The sequence below is a fragment of the Panthera leo genome, chromosome C1, assembly GCF_018350215.1.
Source record: "Panthera leo isolate Ple1 chromosome C1, P.leo_Ple1_pat1.1, whole genome shotgun sequence".
Lineage (NCBI taxonomy): Eukaryota > Metazoa > Chordata > Mammalia > Carnivora > Felidae > Panthera > Panthera leo.
The window spans coordinates 62,529,929-62,553,754 of record NC_056686.1 but is presented as its reverse complement, the minus strand read 5'-3'; the positions used below and the strand labels follow the sequence as shown (position 1 = coordinate 62,553,754).

The 23,826-nt window shown below is 37.4% G+C and overlaps 1 protein-coding gene across 10 annotated transcripts in view; it reads left to right on the top strand.

The window, feature by feature from the left end:
* SLC44A5 (solute carrier family 44 member 5) overlaps nucleotides 1-23,826 on the top strand; it is a 371,332-nt gene that overhangs the window by 213,100 nt on the left and 134,406 nt on the right. For all 10 annotated transcript variants that reach the window (XM_042952512.1, XM_042952509.1, XM_042952507.1 and 7 more), the window contains one exon: nucleotides 7,177-7,231. In XM_042952512.1, coding sequence (XP_042808446.1) covers nucleotides 7,177-7,231 — 55 coding nt within the window. The remainder of the gene's footprint in view (nucleotides 1-7,176; nucleotides 7,232-23,826) is intronic.

Genomic DNA, 23,826 nt, shown 5'->3' with positions numbered 1-23,826 from the left:
ATTTTTTTCTGTAAGTTAGAAATATGATTGTATTCAACTAGCTAAGCCATAGGATAGTTAAGCATTGTGGCTCTTTTCACTTAGCTGGCCTCTCAGTCTATTTATTCCAGAGATGCAATTAGAGACTGTGAGGGCCTCTGAAAAAGCAAGGGCCTGTATAGATTTCAGGAAATAAAAAATTTGCATGACAATACAAGTTCTGCCAACACATGGGGCAGGCTGAAGTCATCACTTTCCAGCTGTCATTACTATATGGAATCAGCTAAATCTTATCGTTTGACTGTGGCTTTAGTTTAGTGTATTTTCAACTGAAATAAAAGGCAGCCAGGATTTACAATCAGAAAGTGTCAGCTTTTCAGACAGATTTGACAATGGCATTTCATTTACACTGTGATCCACTTTTTAACTTTGTAAAGTGCAAATCACACCAAAATTGGAAGCCAGCCTAGGTACCTTTTTTAAAAAGTAATCTTTTCATCAAATGTGGGGCTCAAACTCACAGCCTCTGAGATTGAGTTGCATGCTCTACCAACTGGTAGCCAGCCAGGTGCCCCTCCAACCCAGGTACTTTTAAACCAGTTTTGACTATCTTTAATGTAAAAAGTGAATAATTACAAGATCAATATAAGTTGAGTTCTCTGACTTATTTCAGTTAGCATAATATACTCTAGTTCCATCCACATTGTTGCAAATGGCATTAAGGAGGGCACTTTTCAGGATGAGCACTGGGTGTCATATGTAAGAGATGAATCACTGGGTTCTACTCCTAAAACCAAGACTACACTGTATGTTAACTAACTTGAATTTAAATGCTTTTTTTAAATTTTATTTTTTTTAGTTTTGAAAGAGAAAGTGCATAAGTGGGGGAGAGGCAGAGAGAAAGGGAGACACAGAATCTGAAGTAGGCTCTAGGCTCTACGCTGTTAACACAGAGCCCAACACAGGGCTCAAACCTGTAAACTGCGAGATCATAACCTGGGCCAAAGTTGGACGCTTAACTGACTGAGCCACCCAGACACCCCTAACTTGAATTTAAATAAATAAACAAAAAGATGAATATAAGTTGCTAAGCCCTTTTCGTCTGCTTCCTCTCTCCACTCATCTGTGGATGTTCTTTGAGATCACCAATGAGCAACTTTCTGTCAAGTGGCTCAACATAGGCTTTGGGATCAGACCATGTGCCTTCTAATTATGCTAAGGGTAATAGGGCAAATTAGCTTCCCCTCTGTACCTCAACTTCCTCATTTATAAAATGGAATTTTGACAATGACATATATCACAGAATTATGGGGCATTAAATAACATAATAAATATACCAGGGATTTGCATAGTGCAAGGGAGTACAACTCACATGTGTTCTATGTGTAATTGTGCAAAATGGCAGATATATGTGCAAAGTACTTACAGCAGTCCCACGTATAAATAAGCATTCAGTTAGTAATCATTTTCCAGTAGAATTCATAATCTCTCATTCATGGAATTCTTTAGCTTTCTTGAATGTCACTTTCTGTTTCTTTTTCGGTAACTGTTTAATTTTACATTTTACCCTTAACTGTGGTGTTTCCCAAAGCTCATACACATCATGATGACCTGCTTTTCTCTTTCTTACTCCATCAACTTTGGTCTGTTATGAACAGCTAGAATTAAGAATTATGTACAAACTGAGACTGAGGTTAAGAATGAGATTCAGAATAAAATCAAGTAGTCTTGGTGGTCTCCAAATATGATTATATATTAGGATTATCTGATGGGACAATTAAAGATACATATTCTCATGCCCACCCCAGACCAAGAGAATTGTAGTATTTGGTGCGAGGGGCTGGTAACTTGTATCCCCAAACAGTTTTTAAGCTGTAAAGCCAGATTTGTGAACTAAAACCTGGAACCAGCAAGAATACCAACATTAGTGTTCCACATCAGAGTGGAAGATCCGAGTCTAAGAGCACAGGAGTCAGAGGGCAGGTAGAACATGGAGCCCAAGTTGAGTCAGTCAGGAATTGGAAAACCTATCCACTCATGACCCCACTCTGTGCCCCATGGTACCCTCTTCATGTCTCTATCATGGCTCTACTACACAGTGTTGAAATTATACTTTTGAGCTTATGTGTCTTATTCAACTGTGACACTTATGAAGGCAGACTTAGTGTCAAGAATTCATTCTTGAATCTCCATTCTGTTCATAGCAAGAATACAATGTGTTGTTAAAATGAATTATTGAAACCTAAATCAAGACAAGAGAGTGAGTTTATAAGTGGGACTTTTTGGTTGCTATAAGGGACATGAACTAGCAAAAAGCAAGAAAAGGGAATTTGGTGTAAGTATACAACGTATCTCATGAAACAACCCTGGGCCTTAGGTAGGAACTGGACCAAGAAGCTATACAGCCCACCAGGACTTCCACCTCTGTCTCACTTAACGTATTTGCTTCAGTAATTTCTTTCTGAAAGCTAGTGTTCTCTGCTTCCCTGGTCTTCAGGCTTTATGTTTTGCAGTTCTAATCTCCCACTGACTAACTTACTGTCCATTCTAATTCAAAATTTCTGGGATACAGTGACCAGGAATGACTGGCTCAGCTTGGGCCTAGTGTCCAAACCAGATTCAGTTCCTGCTTGCCAAGGAACAGGCATATGGGAGAAATCTACCCACTCCTATGGATTAGAGAGGAGGTCAGTTACCAGTTGGGCAGAATTAGACAAGCAGTCAGGAAAAGAGAAATTGACAATGTGTCAGAGAATTCGACATTGAAGTATATATGGACTATCTCAAACAGGAAACATTTTACATGCTTCCCCTTGGAGTAGAAGCCAACGTTGGCATTGCAGGGGAAGGCCAGTGGGATCTGTTCTGTTGCAATAAGACTACACAGAGTGTGGATCCCAGGTAGGGCATCTTCTTAGCCTCTCCATGCCTTGTTTTATTTTCATATGTAAAGTGAGGCTAGTAATGGTTTCCAATCTATCTACATAATAAGGTTTTTGTATCAAAGTAAGCAAAATAATGCATATGAATGCTGTACACTTAGCATTTAATGCTAAAAACATGTTAAATATTATTGTTATTGTTGCTATAGTAACATTATAACTGACAGGTCCTGCAGTTCTTCTTTGTGGAGTTCATCACTTGTCATGATATAAATTCTGTGACTTCCACATATTTATCTTAAGACTTGACCCAAGACTCCAGTTTAACTCTGGTTGAATGCTAGACTTACAATCAGATATCACTTCAAAATCAATCTCATGCTCTTTTTCTTATAACAATTTTACAGTTTCTTCCACCTACTAATGTTCTCAAACTGTTTCAGTGGCATCAATCTCTCCTTAAGCCTGGGCAAAAGACTAAAAGTGATTAAGAATTGGTCACTTGATCTGAAGCCATCTTTGACTTCTCTCTTTTACACCCCACGTCATTCATCAAGTTTTATTTATTTTTTTCATGTAATTACATTGACTAATAATGAATATTCACTGGGGGTTTACTATGTGCCAGATCCTGCTTTCAGCACTTTTTTTTTTAATTTACATCCAAGTTACTTAACATATGGTGCAACAATGATTTCAGGAGTAGATTCCTTAATGCCCCTTACCCATTTAGCCCATCTCTCCTCCCACAACCCCTCCAGCAATCTTCTGTTTGTTCTTTATATTTAAGAGTCTCTTATATTTTGTCCCCCTCCCTGTTTTTATATTCTTTTCGCTTCCCTTCCCTTATGTTCACCTGTTTTGTATCTTAAAGTCCTATTGTGGGTGAAGTCATATATTTGTCTTTCTCTGACTAATTTTGCTTAGCATAATACCCTCCAGTTCCATCCATGTAGTTGCAAATGACAAGATTTCATTCTTTTTGATTGCTGAGTAATACTCCATTGTATATATATACCACATCTTCTTTATCCACTCATCTATTGATGGACATTTGGGATCTTTCCATACTTTGGCTATTGTTGATAGTGCTGCTATAAACATTGGGGTGCATGTGCTCCTTCGAAACAGCATATCTGTATCCCTTGGATAAATACTTACTAGTGCAATTGCTGAGTTGTAGGGTAGTTCTATTTTTAATTTTTTGAGGAAACTCCATACTGTTTTCCAGAGTAGATGCACCAGTTTGCATTCCCACCAGCAGTGCAAAAGAGATCCTCTTTCTCCACAACCTCACCAACATCTGTTGTTACCTGAGTTGTTCATGTTAGCCATTCTGATAGGTGTAAGGTGGTATCTCATTGTGGTTTTGATTTGTATGTCCCTGATGATGAATGATGTTGAGCATTTTTTCATATGTCGGTTGGCCATCTGGATGTCTACTTTGGAGAATGTCTATTCATGTCTTTTGCCCATTTCCTCACTGGATTATTTGTTTTTTGGGTGTTGAGTTTGATAAGTTCTTTGTGGATTTTGGATACGGACCCTTTATCTGATATGTCGTTTGCAAATACCTTCTCCCATTCTGTCAGTTGCCTTTTAGTTTTGCTGATTGTTTCCTTTGCTGTGCAGAAACTTTTTATTTTGATGAGGTCCCAATAGTTCATTTTCGCTTTTGTTTCCCTTGCCTTTGGAGACTTGTTGAGTAAGAAGTTGCTGTGGCCAATGTCAAAGAGGTTTTTGCCTGCTTTCTCCTCAAGGATTTTGATGATTTCCTGTCTTACATTTAGGTCTTTCATCCATTTTGAGTTTATTTTTTTGTATGGTGTAAGAAAGTGGTTCAGGTTCACTTGTCTGCCTGTCGCTGTCCAGTTTTCCCAGCACTACTTGCTGAAGAGACTGTCTTTATTCCATTGGATATTTTTTCCTGCTTTGCCAAAGATTAGTCATATGTTTGTGGGTCCATTTATGGGTTCTCCATTCTGTTCCATTGATCTGAGTGTCTGTTCTTGTGCCATTACCATACTGTCTTGATGATTACAGCTTTGTAATACAGCTTGAAGCCCAGGATTGTGATGCCTCCTGCTTTGGTTCTCTTTTTCAAGATTGCTTTGGCTATTCGGGGTCTTTTCTGGTTTCATACAAATTTTAGGATTGTTTGTTCTAGCTCTGTGAAGAATGCCAGTGTTATTTTGATAGGGATTGCATTGAATATGTGTATTGTTTTGGGTAGTATTGACATTTGAACACTATTTGTTCTTCCTATCCAGGAGCATGGAATATTTTCCCTTTGTTTTTGTGTCTTCTTCAATTTCCTTCGTAAGCTTTCTATAGTTTTCAGCATATAGGTTTTTCACCTCTTTGGTTTCCTTGCTTGTGCACACATTCTCTCTCTCCCTCTCCCTCTCTCTCTCTCTTAAAAAAAAAGAAACAAAAAAACCCCAAAGACAAAATCTTCTATCCCAGATTTTTAGGCTTTCTATAGTCTGATCCTATGGTATCTATTCAGTTTTTCCCCCCTTCTCCTATCCCATTATTTATTATTCCAATCAGGCTGATCTTTTCACTATCCCCACAAACATGCTAATCATATCTACCCTAGGTGACTTCATTCATCGCCACAGGTCTAAACTTCACCTGTCTAACTTAATATATTGTGGCTCTAATCTCAGCTGAAAGTGACATTTCCTTCCCTGGATCTCATAACACTTTCTTTGTACCCCTCTTATGATATAATGTTCTGCCTTGTATTATAACAATTTTGGTACTTTTCTTATTTCTCTCCCTGCTCATCAGTTAGCTTGCTGAAGACAGAGACCGTTTCACTAAATCTTGTATACCCTGCAGTGTCTCTTTCAATGCAGAACACGTAACATGTGATCAATAAATAGCTACTGAATTTAACAGAATTCTAGTTTCATTCACACAAAATGTTTTTCTTTGTCTTTTGTTTTATTCTAATCTTTCACAAAAGTCTCATTTTCTTGAATGAAACCCTTGTGACTCTTCTAGTCTTTGATGAAACCTACTTTCTTAGAAGTCTTATAACACTTAAGGCTGATACCACATAATATGGTTCTTTATTAATTGTTTTATATGGTATGTTCAGTGTTCATGTGTTGCAACACAGGGCCTGGTAAATAAAGATTCTTAAGGACTTTTGTTGAATAAATCAATGCATTGATCTTGTCCCACCAATTGTAAGGTCTCTGAGATAGGGACCATGCCTTAAATATCTTCTGTGCCCTTGGATCTCTCAGCATATAATAGGTGCTTTATGAATATTCACTGACTGACTGGCTCTTGGATTTCTGTTGCATGTTTGTCTTTACATTCCTGTTGTTTTGTCCTCAGCAGATGATTACACTAAAGAGGTCTCTGAGTCCTCAGACCTCATTTCCCCATTTACAGGCAGAGTCAGGTTGCTGACACATGCGTTTGGTGATGGTTGTTGTTGTTGTTGTTGTTTTGCCATTCTGTTTAGGAATGTTGTCTTTAATTCCAGGACTAAGCCTTCTCAAAGGACAAATCCCTAAAGGAAGCAGGGGAGGGGGGATGGGATTGCAAAATACAGATCCCTGGCCAGAATGATTTTACAGAACTTGCTCCTGGGTCTGCTTACACAGTACATGCCAGGGGAAAAAAACCATTCTGTGTGTACCTTGTACGGTTTACAAATGAGGGTAATATATCACAATCATGATGCAACAATGCGTCATGATGTGGCCTAAGATGTATAAAATAACTTCCATCCTAGGGCACCTGGTGACTCAGTTGGTAGGATCTTAAAATATCAATTAAAAATAATGTTTATATAGTATGATAGTGACTTGTATATACCATATAGCCAATGTGGCAGAGACCAACAATATTTCAACCTCTTGAAGGAAAGCCTAATCTACTGAGAGAAAGGGGAGAACTAGATAAGTAAGCATCTCTATTATATTTTGCACCTCACAAGTATGCAATACTTGATGATGGTAGATGGTAGAATGGCTTTGCAGACTAGAAGAGCTCCAAGTTTTGCTACCCTGGATGCAATCTATAATGTTATTATCCAGAACAAAGGGAGGTATGTGTACAGTATGCACAGAATATGGTCCTTAACAACTTTTCCTGGTCTTGCTTCTAGCTGGAGAGAGGGAAAAGGATTGGCAGATGTAACCAAGGCAAAACTGATGTTTCCTTGGACCAAAGATTGAATACAGCATTATACTGGGCAGTAGCCAAGTTGTAGATTTTTCTTTATTAATATTGTATATGTATTTATTTGCCATTTCATTGGCATATATGCTTAAAAACTTCTTTGTTTTAGATGCAGGTGATCCAAAGACATTTGATCTGAATTTCAAAGGGCCTGTTGCCAAAAGGTAAGCAATTCTTTTCTTGGAAATATATTTCTTGACAAACACAGAAAGCTTATCTTTGGTACCATTTTCTGGTCAATGGAGAATTATGTCTGTTATGAAGGGGAAATGACTTATTTTTTTGCCTAAATGTCACGTTCTTTATGTAGAGAAAATACAGAGAACAAATCTTTCCATGAGTCATGGATATTCTGTCCTATTCAGCAAATGAACTGCCTTAAATTATTGCACCAGAGAGTTTGTGTTTTTCAAAAAGAAAAGCCTAAAAATGCTTTATAAGATTTAACCACTTTGTAGAGAAGCAAACACATTTGATAGTTGTTTGATGCACCTGTTTACTGTGTGATTCACCATTGTAAATGCAAAGTTGCTATGCCAACTTCTTCCACACCAGGTATTTGTGCTACGCAGCTTCCCAAAGCAGACAGCTTTCTTGGAGATAACCATTCACCAAGGCATCATGTAAGCTGTAGGATATTTTAGACTGCTCTAGGGAAATGTGTACTTGTCTCAACTGGTGCTTCTTTCTAAAAGTTGTATGGCATTTAAAAACTATCCAGTAATTCATAGGCCTCTTTTATTATTATTTTTACCCTCTATTCCCAGGCTTCCTGCTAATCAAAACAGGGGTTTACAGGGTGGAATAGGTAAGAATGAGGAGAAAATTATGCTGTTGGCAGCTGGGTTTTGCTTAGCTTTCACCTTGATTTCTGGCAGTTGTATGTCATAACAGACTGTTAGGTGAAATAGCATGAATAGCACGATCAGCATGCTATCGTTGTTTTGAGCTGCCAACCATCAGCATGTACGTTAGCATTTACTGTTACGTGCCTGTAATATTCCGGCTTTAAACAAATGTGTATTCAGTTTATTCTAATTCTGTAAAAAGCCAAGTCATTTGTTTGGGGTTACTTATTTGAGGGTGCACCAATGCCTTCTTTAGAGTAAGTCTGAAATCTCTTGTTCTTTCCATGGTAACACCATGAATACGTTCTGTTGTCCAGTATACAAACAGCCTCATTTGGTATGTAGGTTACTTTTACTGCACTTACATTCATTTTCCAGTAACTAATTTGTGCTAATTGAACCTAGCCTATTGGCCTTAAGGGACCACTAGATATAATCCAGATTCAATAGTAGTAATAGTAGAAGTAGAAGTAGTATATGGTAGTAATAATGAGAATTATAATATAAATTGCTGTCACATTTGGACAGACAAAATACAGATTATAGGTATGCCTTTTCTTCCTTTGTTTTCCATAACATTTATTTATTTTTTTAAATCTTTTAAAAAATGCATTTATTAATTTACATCCAAGTTAGTTAGCATATGGTGCAACAATGATTTCAGGAGTAGATTTCTTAATGCCCCTTACCCACTTAGAGCCCATTCCCCCTTCCACCACCCCTCCAGCAACCCTCTGTTTGTTCTCCATATTTATGAGTCTCTTCTGTTTTGTACCCCTCCCTGTTTTTATATTCTTTTTGCTCCCCTTCCCTTATGTTCATCTGTTTTGTATCTTAAAGTCCTCATGTGAGTGATGTCATTATGATATTTGTCTTTCTCTGAGTGACTAATTTTGCTTAGCATAATACCCTCCAGTTCCATCCACGTAGGTGTGCCTTTTCTAGCCATAAAGAAGAGAGCAGAGTTAAACCTGGCTGGCTTTAGGTGTGGGGAAGGAGTTGAGATCTGTCTTCATTTATTTAGAATTTAATGATGGAACCAGGTAGTCCAGGTAAAGTCCAAAAAACTGTGATAACCACTGTGAGGAAAGTAATTTATTTTTACTGAGGGCCTTTTTACTGAGGGCCTTTTGTGATGCCCCAGCACCACAAGGCCTTCAAAGGTGAAGTGGTCATTATGTGGGCATACTTCCCCCACTCTTCAATCCAAGAACAGGGGAAAGTGTTGTAAAACCACAGGAGCTTAGTGACAGAAAGACACAGCTGACCCATTTGTAACTTTTCAGGCTGCAGGATTTTATAATGCCCTTCCTGGAAAAACAATTAGAGTGTTTAAAGAGCAAATGAGAAATCCCAAATTCTTCACATTACCTCTGGCAACAGAATGAGCTTTAATAACCTCTTTTGCTTACAGATATCACTTCCCTTCTGAAGGATACAAAGTATTATCAGAGATCCAGGCCAATTCTTACACCATTCTCTGCTTGTCAGTCAGCCATCTTCTATACACCTCTCTCAGTTCACAAGAACATCATTTTGTCCCCTTTATTCAACAGAATTTTTTTAAAGGTTGTTTTGCATTGGGTTGAGATTGTGAGCTTGGTAAAAATGAGTGTCTAGCACCCTTAGCAGTACATTAGGCAATGAAAATGAATGCACATAGAAAACAAAGACATAAGGCTCTTTTATAAGATGCTGCATGAGAAATTCCTCTTGTTAATTTAGAACAAATAAATTTTTAATTTAATGGCAAATTAGTATACTTTCTTCCATTATATAAAGAGAACTGTGTAATCCAGCATATTTTTCTTTTGTACTGAATTGTAGAAGGCCCACTGATAAATTCAATTTCAATGCCAGCAACTACATTAGCCTTTGAGTCAAGAATTTCTTTTTGGGAATTTGAATTTCTATTTCTACTTTAATAACTCTCTTGCACCCAGGTGTTTTAAATCATTTCATTTAAGTTTTTTTTCTTGGAAAGAGGCAGCATATAGGTAGACAGGTAAATAGAAATAAAAGGCCTACACGTTCCATAATTACCTTTTTCCTCTATACACAAAATAGATGAAGGACATATGACTCATACTAATCAAATTGGTAGGTTTCACAATGCTTAAAATAACTATTATTATAAAAGGTAGAAAATCTATCTGAAATGTAATAAGATGCATTTATTTCTACCTGAAGCATTGGGCGGAGGTGGCAAATTCACTAACTCTCAAGATGAGAGAGGAGAAACATTCATTACAGATGTGGTGGAGGGGATTCATTCACATAAAGAAGTTGGACTAAATGACCTCTAAGTCCTTTGCAATCTTAAAATTTCAAGACTGTGATTCGACTCTTAATGCCAAAGTACAGAAGAGTCCAGCTTCTGGCTTAAGTGACACACATAGAAAGCACTGTACTGATGCCCTCTTGTGAATTCTGAAGTGCCATTATCAAGTAGACATCTCAAGTTATTGTGAGGACACAATGTTGTTTCCTAAATTTATGCACTTCCCATATTGGCTACCTGTTGAAATAATTGGTGTGCTCTTTGTTATACCAATTATGACACCATTTATTTTTATTTCTCTTAATTTCCTTTCAGATTTTGAGGCTGAGAGTTTTCAAAGGGAGTGCTATGGATATAGGCTTTTTATTTCAAACTATTTTACAAATCAAAATGGTTTGTAGCCTCCTCTCTTCCTTCATATTCTCTCCAGTAGAGGTTTATTGTATAGCACTCTCCTCAGACTGATTTTGAGAAGGTTACCAATGATCTCAATCTTTCCAAGTGCAGTGGTGGTGACTTTTGTTTTAACCTCACAGCAGCATTTGACAAAGGTGACCACTCTCTACTTTTTGAAATGTTCTTTTCTTTTGGCTTCCTTGCCATGATACTCACCTGAAGCTTCTTTCACCTCATTGGCTTCTACTTTTCAGTTTCTTCAATCTTTGTTTGATCTCCAAATGTTGGAATGCCACAGGACTTGGCCTTTTCTTCTCTTTCTCTAGTCTGTTTTTACACTAGGCCAATAATTTTAAATATTATCTGTATGTCAATGACCCTCAAGCTTCTATTGCTACCAATGGCCCTTCCATTGGCCTCCATGTTTCTGTATTTAGCTGCCTACTCAACATTTGTCTTTGGATTCTCAATACTTATTCAAACTTAATTTGGCTCAGCTGAAATCTTGATTCCTACTCCTGCTCCAAAGTTCTAAAACCTCCTGCCTCAGTCTTTTCCATCTCAGAAAATGACACCAGTATCCATCAGGTTACAGATCCTTGGTTTCTTTTTGTTTTTCTCATCTCCCATATTCACTCCAATAGGAAGTCTTATTGATATAACTCCATAATATGTCACCAAATCAACTGTTTATCCATCTTTCCTTCTACCACCTATACTTTTGCACTGAAATCTAGAATGGTCCTCCTTCTTTCACTCCTGCTTCTCTTAAATCCATTATCCACACAAGACCCTGAGTGAACTTTCAAATCACAGATGAAATTATGCAGCTCTTCAACTTATATATTTTCAATAGCTTCCCATAGCACTTTGATTAAAACTCAAATTTATGGGGCCTTTTGCGAGAGCCCTCTGTGTAACTCACTGACCTTATCCCCTATCACTCTTTCTCTCTTTAACTTCTCATTGTAGCTACACTTGCTTTCTTCCCATTTTTTGAACAGTCTAAATTTGCATCCTCCTTGGGGACTTTGTGTTTGTTATTCCTCTGACTGAGATATTTTGCTCCCAGACTTTTGCATGACTGGCTTCCTCTTATCATCCTGTTCCTAACTGTCATTGCCCCAGATGCCTTAATGACAATCCAGTCCTGCAGCCATACACACTCTTTCTCTCTCTCTTTTTTTTTAGTAGTTTCAGGTTTTAAATTGCAGCTAGTTAACATAGTCACTCTCTGCTACATGAATTAATTGTATTTACTTTATACGTTTTATCACTATTGAAAAACTGCTTTATTCATTTCTTCGCTTACATAATTAATGTCTTGTCTATAGTATCATGTCAGTGAAAATCAAGAACCTTGTATATTTTGTTCATCGCTCTATCCCCTGGACTTACAAATTCCCTGACACATATGCATTTGTTGGATGACTAAATGAACTATCATCCTAGCTTTAAAACTGAAAACATGCTGGAAAGGATAGAAGCTAGTTGGAATGAAGGTAGGGAACCATTTAGAAGACTCCTTCAGTAATCTGCCTGACAAATGATTAAAACCTGGACTAAGGCAATGGCCCTGGGAGAAAAGAAATTTAAGAGGTAATGAAAAGGCAAAACCTTTAAGGCTTTAGGACTGATTGTATGTTGGGTGTTGAAGAGAGAATCTAGCATGACTATGCCCAATAACCAGATGGATTGTGGTTACAATCACCAAAGTAGGGAACACATGAAGAAAAGCAGAGAAATCATGTGTTTAGATTTTGAAATGTTGAGTTAAGGATGCCTATGGCATATCCAGGTAGGAATATTTAGTAGAAAGTAAGAAATACACTTCTGAGGCTCTTTGAAATATTGATACGTTTATTTTAACTAAAAAAGTATCTAAATAAAGAGGGAAGTTTGAAAGAATATTAAAGTAGAATAAAAAATGTAATTTTTCCCTGATCATCCCTAGAGTAAACTGCAGGTACTTTCTCTGGTGCTTGCAGAGTTCTCTGTGTGCTTATAATATTGTGTTGTAGTTAGTTGTTTGCTTGGCTAACTCAACTGAACCATGAGTTCTGCTAAGCAGAACTGCACATAGTAGACTTGTGAGTAACAGTTTTGATCATGTTGCACCTCCTACTCAAGTTTCACTAGTGAGTTCCCACTGTATGAACATTAATATTATATTCACATCTCTACACAGATTTGTCTCAATGTATCTGCCTAAACTACTCTCCCCTCCCCTCCCCTCTTGTCCTCTTCTCTTCTCTTCTCTTCTCTTCTCTTCTCTTCTCTTCTCTTCTCTTCTCTTCTCTCTTTGTCTCCCCTGCCACTCTGTCTCTCTAGGGTTTTGAAACCCTTGAATGAGCTTTCTGTTGAACCAAACCAGTCCTGTATACTTCTACAGGGTCTGAAAACTTATTATGTCACTGTCCTGGAAGTACAACAACAACAACAACAACTCAGGGATGGTGGCTGGCACTAACAAAGCTCACAAGAGACTGATGTATAAAACCAGAATGCCAATACAGTAATTTACGTTAAGAAATTTAATTGCTGAGCAGACCTGGTCTTCATGTTGACCTGACCAGCACATTGCTCCCTTGAGACAAACTGCATGAGAAACTTAATTATCAATAGGTTGCTTGATAAGTATATAGTTAGAACAAGGGAATTGCATGAGTGGGATGTCTAGTGACATCAGGTGCTGGCTGCCTATGGTGTCTATCAACAGAATGGGATCTTCACATCAGTTTGACTTGGTGCCCTAACCTGGAGAGTGTTTGGAAGGGCGATGCTGTTTGATCATTATTTGCAATTCTCCTTAAATTTGTTAATAAATTCAGTCAATTTAAAGTTAGGCTTGCTGGACTGGGAAGCTTACAGTATCATTGAAGTGACTACATACGTCTCTGCTTTAATTATGTGTTGATTTCATAGTTTAACTCTTAGAAAGTAGTATTATTTTCTATTCTCTCAAGTTTTGGGGAAGCACCTTACTGTTACATAAAGTGGTAGTCTTCCTTGCTTAATGGTCTGGCTCAGGATCCACCTCTTCTGACCCTAGTCTCAGAGTGCCTTCCCTCCACTGTCATCCTGCAGCTTGTGCTATGAATGATACATACACTTGCTTTTTAACTTTTGTACTCATGTATTGTTTTGTCATCTGGCTTGTCAGTCTCTTGGACGACAGAGATCTACATTCAGTATAAGTGTAATTAATGATGAGGGCTGGCTCTTCCCTGCCCTGTCCCCCACCTCAATATACCACTGGTTAGAGCACCTACTCCTTGGATGGAATTCTGCTTATAAAGAATAGGGTTATTTCTTTCATAGCTATGCTTATAAATGTTAACATTCTTTGAATCTTCATCTTTCAGGTCTACTTTTCTATGAAAAAAAATAAGTAAAATAAACAAATTCCATCTCCATGTCCTGAGAAGATAATATATGATCTTTATCACAGGGTGCCAAGTGTAGCAATTTGGACCTTATTTTTTCAGATTTGGATCATAGGTCAAGAAAATAGTCATAACATTTTAATGGCTTTTCTCTAACACAAAATGAATGAGATAAACAGAATAAACTGAACTTTTTACACTGGGACCTATAAATCTCTGACCTGCCTTGACATAGCATTCTGGGATCTGCACTGCATACAGTGTCATGCCTTCTGTGGACACTTCATGAAAACTAATTGAGTTGAATATTGGTCTGAGGTAGATTTCATAAGCCCTGATAATGCCAATAACTCAGAGAACTCTCATACCATGCTCCTCTTAGCTGAGATTGCATTTAGGAATTTGAACACCCATATTACACTAATGTCATCTGAAGATGGTATAGAATTTGGATAGCTTCTCAGCAAGAACTTTAAATATGACTTTAAAGTCTTAGAGTTCAAATGTATTAGTAAAGCTTTACTTATGCCTGTATATGGTAACTGTTTTGCCTCAAATGTGATAGCACTATAGCCATTATTCAGCCTCTTCTGAGGTTCACCCTTATATTTATTTATAGGTTCTATGTCACTTTGCTTCTTCCCCATCCCTGTTTTCCTTTATTCCTTAAACCAATATTTATAGTACATCTAACTTTATGATAAGAATTATGCTAGTTGGTGATAATATAAAGATAGGATGTCTTTTCCTCAAGGAATTAGATAATAGAAGAAACAGACAACTGAAAAGACTTTAAGGTTCAATGTGGGAAGTACAAGCTGTGGAAGAGAACAAAAGACCTGGCTTTCAGCTGTGGATGTCATACGTGGCTACTATTCCAAAGATTAATATTAATTGTTTTTCATTCAACAAATATTTATTGTTCATATATTATTCTCCCAATATCCCCTAGGCATTCAAGATATAGTGATGAGCAAGATAAACAAGGCCTCTGGTTTTTGGAAGGGAAAGAGACAGGCAGACAACATCTGAAAAATGAATGTGACAGTTTCAGAAAGTGAAAACTGTGAAGAAGAAAACAAAACAGGATGGTGTGATGATAATGCCTAGCTGAGAATGGGGGTGGGCTTTAATTTAGATTTTGTGGCCACAATAGACCTCTTAGAGCTGACAATGAAATGAGACTTGAATAATAAGGAGGACCTAGCTGTACAAAGATTGAGAACATAGCACTTCAGACAGAGAAATAGCAAAACATAAAGTGTCTAAGGCAGGAATAAGCTTAGTATGTTCAAAGAGCAGAGTGAAGGCTGGTGTGAGTGCGGTATGATAGAAGGGGGAGAGGTTGGGGAGTGGGTTTGTAGGTGATTCCGGCAAGCACATTACAGTTTGTATGTACAAGTGTGACGGAAAGTCATTGGAGAGTTTTAGAAGAGTGAGTTAATCTAATACATGTTCTTAAAACTCATTTTTACTGCTGTGTGGAGAATAGCTTTTAAGAATCCAAAAGCATCAGCAGGGAGATCAATAGGATGCTTTTGCAGTCATCTAAGTGGAGGAGTCGGTGACTTGGACCATGGTGGTGATAGTGGAGAAGGATAGATGTGAATAGATTCAATATATGTTTTGATAGTAGAGGTGAGATGTGAGAGAAACAGAGGAGTCTAGGATAACTGCTAGATAGGTAACTGGAACTACTGAGTGGATGATGATCCTCTATACAAAGAATGGAAAGATTAGGGGAGGAGCAAGTTTGCTATTGCAGGACTTCTGTTTTGACTGTGTTAAATTTGAGTTGCAGAATAGATATTCCTATGATGATGTTATATATGACTCTGAAGCTCAGTGAAGAATAAAGTGAGGGCTGGATATTGAGAGTTGGAGGGTCATTAGCATAGAGATAATATTTAAAACCAAGTGTCTGGATAGGATCACTTAAGAGGGTGAAGAATATACCTAAGGACAAACTCTGGACTTGACAACATTTAAGGGAACCAGCACAGGAGATAGAAAAAGCACCCAATGGGTTAGCAGAAAAGCAAGGAGAATGAAACATTTTAGAAGCTAAATGTAGTATTACAAGAAGAGATGGATGGATGGATGGATGGATGGATGGATGGATGGATGGATGGAGTCAACTGTGTTGATTGCTTTGGGAGGTTAAGTAAGATAAAAACTAAGAGGTAACCATTGGATTTGGCAACACAAAAGTCATTAGTGACTTCATTATCTCAATCTCAATGATGTAGTGGGCACTTAAGTCTGACTGGGGAAACTTAGAGAATGTCAGGTGAAAGCCTGGAGGTAGCCATTAGAGATAACTCTTTCAATAAGTTTTGTTGGAAGATGAGGGGAATCTGGGATCAAAGTAGAGTTTTCTAAAGATAGAAGATACTACAACATGGTAGTGTGTGGTGCTGGAGATGATCCAGGACAGTGATGATGCAAGAGAAAGGGGACATTATAGAAAGAAAATCCTGAAGATGGAATCTAGAACATGATCAGACATTGGCCTTAGGTAGGAACAGAGATTCCTAGTCCATACTGTAAGATGGTAAGCAGGGAATAAGATGTCAATATTTCTGATGATGAGAAGAGGGAGATTCTTACTGCTGGCTTCTAGTTTCTCAGTGAATTATGAGGTAAGGTCATTAGACAGGGATGGGCTAATGGTGGCAGTAGAGGTGGTAGCAGGCCTATGTGCATGGGGATTGAGAGGAGAAAGTATGGAATGATCATTTTGGAAAGTGAGAAGGTGAACATTATAAATTATTAATCCAGAATATGTATGTTTTGCATTTCCCGTATCGTTTATTTTTCTAGTCTTACAAAGATTTAAGGGTGGACAAACTTTGGTCACTGTTCTGATGGAGCATAATGATTTTTAGACACATAATTAGATGCCTAAATTATGTGAACAAGAAGATCCTGAGGTAGCTGGAATTGGATGGCAGTACCTTAGGGTAATTCACATACAAAGAGGATCTTGAATGATATTTTGAAGAAAGGATCATGCTGTCAAAGAGACACTTTTTATGTGATGGCTTAAAGACAGGATAAGCATGTTCCATACCAAGCAGATGTGCTTAGCTAGTGTGGAAAGCAGGGACTATATATAACATATAGGTAAAAAAAAAATAGAGAGGCTGGGCATATGTATGAAATATTGGAGAGGAAATATTGGCAGCATTTTTTTTTTTGCTATAATGGAGGAGGAAAAAAGAAGAGGTTTAGGTAGATTCTAGATCATGCATTAGTTTTTTCTTTCATCCATAACTCTTATCTGTTATGCACTGTGGGCATACAGAAGTGAATAGGACAGACTACGCTCTCAAAAAACTTAAAATTTAAACTACTAACTTTAATATAAAAATTATCAACTTGCTACACAGGGATACAGGCATAATTCAGGGCAATAGAGCAAAATGAGTGAAATGAATAATTATTCCCTATTGGAAGGATGAGGAAATATTTCTTGAAGATCATTTGAGCTGGACCTTAGAAGAGGAGAATGATTTTGATAGAGAATGAAGAAGAGAATCAGACTCATGGAAGCAGGTGTTGCAGATTCAGTTCTCTGGAAGCAGATGCTGAACTGGAGTCTGGGGTGCAAGCTCTTTATTAGGGATAAACACCAGTGAAAAGAAGGGGGAAGGAAGTGGGATTGCACAGAGGGAGATGTCCAACTGCTACCACAAAGCCTCAGTCCACCCAGCAGGGAGCTGTGGAGTGAGTACTGTCCCTCCCAGAGGTCTGGAGTATCTCTGAAATGATCACACTTGGCTCACTTGGCTCACACTATGAGCCCACTTGGCTCAGTTCCTGGTTTGCCAGCTGTCCTGGGAGGGCATGACGTGGTGTGGAAACAGCTGAGGTGGACTCTGAAGGTCCTGGTGGGCTAGAGGCTATTTATGACCACACGTGCCACAGCCAGGCAGCAAGTCCTTCTTGAAGGGGAATCTGGGTGGTGCATCTCCATGTGGACCACAGCATGTGAGTGCATGGTGTATTCTGTGGCGCTCCAGAGGGGCTGGAACAGAGACTAGGGTGAAACACACCTTGGGAATGAAGCTGAGCAGGTCATTTGGGATTACTGAGAAGTTTAAAAGGCAGGATGAGGATTTGGGACTCTTTTTCCTTTGGGGATTTGTTAAGGGAGTTATGTAGGACTATGTGATTGATCATGTAATGCTCTGATTTCAGGAGAGAACCCCAAGCCGTGAAGTTAGGGCAGCAGAACCTCTTAGTAGTAAGAGTTGCCATAGAACACAGCTTAATGAATTTGTGTGAGGCCGGGAGGAAGATAGACTGCCCACTGTGCCCATTTTCATTTGGGTCTGTTGTTACTTTATAATAGTATCCTTGATGTTTCATTCAACACAGACATTTGACCCTTCATCTTTACTATGATGATAATTAAAATGTTTCTAACAGACCCACAGCTTCTTTTTTTTTCTGGAAAAGCTAATGTTTACCTTTACTACTATATGTCTATATACCATATGCCATTTTACCATATACCTGTATCAGAAGAATTTATTACCACATACTCTTCAAACATTGTTTCAGTCAGGCTGTTTTGCAACTGAATGAATTTGTTTTTCATTTGCTCTCAATCCATCATTGTATACTTTAAGTGTGAATTCTTTTGGCAGGACATTGGGGAAAGAAAATATTTTTCTGTTTAAAAAATTGAATGTACTTGGCATGCAGTTGGAGCAGGAGACCAGTGAGTGGGCAGAGTTGGGAAGCCAATAGGGGTGAAGGCAACAGGCAGCTTCCAAGGGCCTGGGCCCTGGGGTGTGGCACTCACTCTGTGACTGGGCTGGATAACGTGAGATGAAGACTGTGGAGGCAATCTTAGTAGCGGCATCCCATTAGGGAATTTCTAAGTCATTCAGACACCAGCAGTGTGGAGCCAGGTTACCAAGTCTTAATAGAACCACAGAAAACCAAGGAGTAGAAAGAGCATATCAGGAGGCAGAAAGTCAAGGCCTAGTAGAATTTTCTCCACTCACTAGTATGTGACCTTAATTACTTTTCTTAATGCAATGACTATGCAAGTTTTTGATGCGAAGGTGATTTTCTAGTTAGATCTGTGACGAAAAATTAGTGAAGAAATGTTATTAAATTTTATCTAGGTATTCGTATTTAATTTAAATCTTTTCCAAACTGTGCATTGGCTTTTTTGATGATTACTTTGATTGGCTGGTTAAATAAGGAATTGTTGTAGAAAGAGTGTATGCGGAGAGCCTGGGTGGTTCAGTCATTTAAGTGTCAAACTTCAGCTCAAGTCATGACCTCACCACTCCTGAGTTCGGGCCCCGTGTTGGGCTCCGTGCTGACAGCTCAGAGCCTGGAGCCTGCTTCAGATTCTGTCTCCATCCCTCTCTGCCCCTCCCCTGCTCACTCTCTGTCTCTGTCTCTCTCTCAAATATAAAAAATAAAACATAAAAAATATTTGCAAAAAAAAAAAAAAAAGAAAGTGTATGCAAATGTCAATGAAGCATTACTTGAAATGCCTTTCTATTTTGGTAATGAAACTATCACTCAGATATGACCCTTCACTTGATATGAGCTTGTCCAAATTCTATATATAGCCTCTCAGAGAAAAAATAAAAGAAAACAAAAAAAAACCCAAAAATAAAAAACAAAAAACAAAACAGAACAAAACAAAAAACAGCTTATTATTGTGAACCTTATAAACCCAAATGGACAAAGTCAGGACATGATAAAATTAGACTAAAACTTCCCAACACATGTAATATTGTCATTTTGATTTAAGTTACTTGTTGAAAATTTGTCCAAGATGTCATTATTTTTCATGATTTACACACATAGATATCACTTTACATGCTCTAGACTTTTGAATTCAGGTCATTATGAGTTTATTTCAACTGGAGGTCTCCTATTTATTTAGTGAAATATCTGCAAGAATTAATTCCTTCATGTTAGTAACATTGTGGCCCTGTGAATTATAGTTTATCTTATGTTTTTTGGTAAATGTCACCTATTCCTCACAGGATGCTCTCTTGTCAGGCATAGTAAAAAAAAGAAGCTCAATGCTGAAAATTAAAATAAGTATTGTTTGCTCAAAATTTCAGGTTAAAAAAATCAGAGTTGATGGTCTCCATGTGTTTTATTCTTAATGTTTCTTTCTTAAAAATACTCCATTGTAGGGGCGCCTGGGTGGCTCAGTGGGGCGCCTGGGTGGCTCAGTCGGTTAAGCGTCCGACTTTGGCTCAGGTCATGATCTCACAGTTCGTGAGTTCGAGCCCCGCGTCGGGCTCTGTGCTGACGGCTCGGAGCCTGGAGCCTGTTTCAGATTCTGTGTCTCCCTTTCTCTCTGCCCCTCCCCTGCTCATGCTCTGTCTCTCTCTCTCTCTCTCTGTCTCTCTCTCTCAAAAATAAATAAACATTAAAAAAACTTAAAAAAAAAGAAAAAAAATACTCCATTGTAATGTGCATAACATTTTATAGATCCCCCTTGTCCCCCACAGTAAGTACAGAAGAAGTGGAGAAGGTACTATTATTTTACATTTGTGCATTTGGTATCACAATTTGTTTTTTCAGATTTAGGAAACCAAAGGTACAACCACATAAGCCATCTTCTCCATATGCATTATCCATAATTTAATTTAATTTTATTCAATAAGAGGGAATGAAACTCCATCTTTTCCTTTCTGGAAGAAGTTTGATTTGCTATCCCATTGCTAACACCTTCCTGCTTAAAACTCTGGCTTTGATATTTGTGCATAATATCTGTGCTGAATTTGTAAATTTATTTTATATTCTTGGTTCCCTAATCTATGTTATTATACTTTTGGTGTGCTATTTATTGACTCTGTGATCTATTTTGGATTAGTAGACCATGTCTACTTCCCTAACCTGATATGCTATCTGTATCATTTACAATTCCATTGGGGATTTAAAACTAACACACATAAACTTTCGAGAGTTGTTAAGTGCTAAACCATGATGGTAACTGTAAGAGCAATAGAATTTCTAGTTATAGAAGAAAAAGCTCAGTTAAGTGATAAAGATGAGACTTAATGTACATGAGGGCTTTTGAATTGAGTCTAAAAGATGGATGAGTATTTTGCAAGAAAAGACAAAGTATTCCAAGTTTCAAAAAATCTGTAAAGGCAAAAAGTCTTCATTCAGTATGTGGAATACTATTCTGAACATAGGGCTTCATCTCTGGTAGATGAAAAGTCCAGTTTGCATTAGGAGCTGAGCCCACCTAGTTAAATTTATTTAAATTGAGCTCTACCCTCTTTGAACTAGGCCAGCTTTTTCACTGGATTGGTCATATTGACTAATTATCTTGATATTGGGTAGATATAGTCTCAGCATCCTTAATGAGGAACACAATATTTTCTCTTAATGTCTCTAACTTTTATTGCCTGAGTGTGCTAAAATGTGAGAAGCCCTTTGGCAACAATCGTGATTTGAGAGTTATATTTTAATTCCCTTAAAAATCAGAAGCTGGTATGACACACGCTGAATTGTTTTACACTCCTGGGAATATTCAGAGTAAGATAAGACTATGTTATTTACTAGTTGCAAGAGCCATAGAAAGTGTTCTAAGGAATTTATTCATTTATTTAGTTAGGTAGTACATGTGGGTGAACAATTCAAACAGTACAGAAAAGGCATAGAGTCCCTAGCGCCTCAGAATCCTGCCTCAGAGATAGCAAATATTATAAGTGAATTGTGTAGCATTTCAAATAAATGTATGCGTTTAAAACTATACATTTGCATGCATATACATATACACATACATATATATCTTGTGTATTCCCCTCATTATATAAATAACAGCATGCTCTAATAGCTCTCTATTCTGTTTTTAACCTTACACTACATCTGGGAAATCAATTCATCAGGACACATAGCAAAGTCATAAGTGTTTGAAGAGAGGTCTTGAAGGAAAATGCATTAGATTCTTAAAATTTTATTATTATCCACATAATTTGAAGAAATAATGTTCTCAATACTCTTCTTGGTCTTCTACTTATATGTAAAGGTCAAATTCACATATTTCTTGTCTAACTCTTAGTCCTAGTTACTCTCTGGCAGAATCCATTGCTCTTCTGTCTGTGTTCTCTAAATATTTTATACATTATACATACTCCACTTATGACCTTGATCATACTGAGGGGTTTTTGCTTGCTTCTTTATCTGTTTTTATCCATGAATAGTTTGTGAGTCCCTTGAAGCTTTTCTTTCTTTCTGGATTCTTATTTCCTAGTATAGAGTCTGGTATATAATAGGTTCTCAATACACGTTTGGCTGATTTTAAAAAAAGCAGGAAGCCCTTAAACTTTACCATTCATAGATTCAATATTTTTGTTTCCTTGTTGTTATCTTTGGCATTTGTCTTGAAATACTTATATCCTAATGATAACTACCTTTTTTTTGGGCCATGAAGCAGAAAAAGAATTATGGGTAAAAAATAAAACAAAGAAGTCACCTGGAAATATTTATACAATGCATCTTTTATAAAGTTTAATGAGAAAAATAGATGATCCTTTCCATTTTGTATTACAAATTGCTGAGGAAAGGCTGATGTGGCCAAAATAAATATACACCCTCCAGCCTGGAGTAATTACCCAGAGATGTGTTTGCATAATATACACTTCTTGAGCCTACTCTTTGACGTATGCACACATTTGTGTAATGCTCACAAAGATGCTTCATGTCATTACTTTGAAAATCTTCATGTTTGGCTTAGTCAAGCAAAAACTGCTTTAATAGCATCTTAGATTTTGTTACCATGCTATAAGACTACAGAACTGTATTTTCATTCATATAGCACTATGCTCCACTCATTTATATCATCCTCCTTTGCTTGCAATACTTAATGGAACTTTTGGTGTAAATGCAAATCGTTGAGAGAATTATTTTGTATTTGTTCATACTACAGAGCTTATGGGTCTGCTGTAACTATCCTTACTCAGAGCATGAGCATTTTTCTTCACTTTGCTTTAAAGATCATTTAAGACTCATCTTTAAACTGCCTCATTATGTCTTTCAGAAATACAGTTCTCATATAACAACTAATCAGGAAATTCAAAGTATTTGAAGTATGTTAAGAAAAACAGATGTTTTCTATTTAAAGTACTGCAGATGATTGTTATTTCTTTTTCTAGTCAAAAGACGTTCATATCCACGAAATAAATGTATTGTCTTTAAGTGTGCATCCTTCTGTGTCACAGTGGTGGGAAGTCTTCGCTGCTAGAGTTAGAAATGAAGCTGTTCTGCTAATGTTCTGCTTAACTATTCATTTTGCACAGTAGGGAAGCTTGGGTTAGGAAAACATCAGTAAATTTCACTCTTCTTAGCCTGACATGAAAAACAGACAATGCAGTTGTTGGCTGGTTGCTTTGAAATACTAGAGTGCTGAATGAATTCAATCGCCTTTTTTTTACCCCAAGTAAACTTAGCTTTTGTAGAAAGACTATATCTTACAAACATAGATGTTAGTATGTTAAGCAACTAACTATGAAGCCAAATCTAAAGAAGCAGGAAGAATTAGCTAAACATATTTAGCCATTGAACTCAACTGTAGAATTTAAAAGATTTAGTATCATTTGATACTTTTGTTGACACAGAATCATAATTATCTATTTACTTTAAAAAGAACTTGAGGATTTATTTGGTTCAGCATTCTGTTTTGGGGTGGGAAACAAAAGACTAGAGAAATGAAAAGGCTTACCCAAGATTGCCTGATGACTTGATGGCAAAGGTGGGGTTTGAATCCAGGTCTCCAGGTTATGAGTCTACAGTTCTTCCTTCTGTATTTCTCTGAGACCATTTTTCAGTAAATCTGTCACATTTCATTT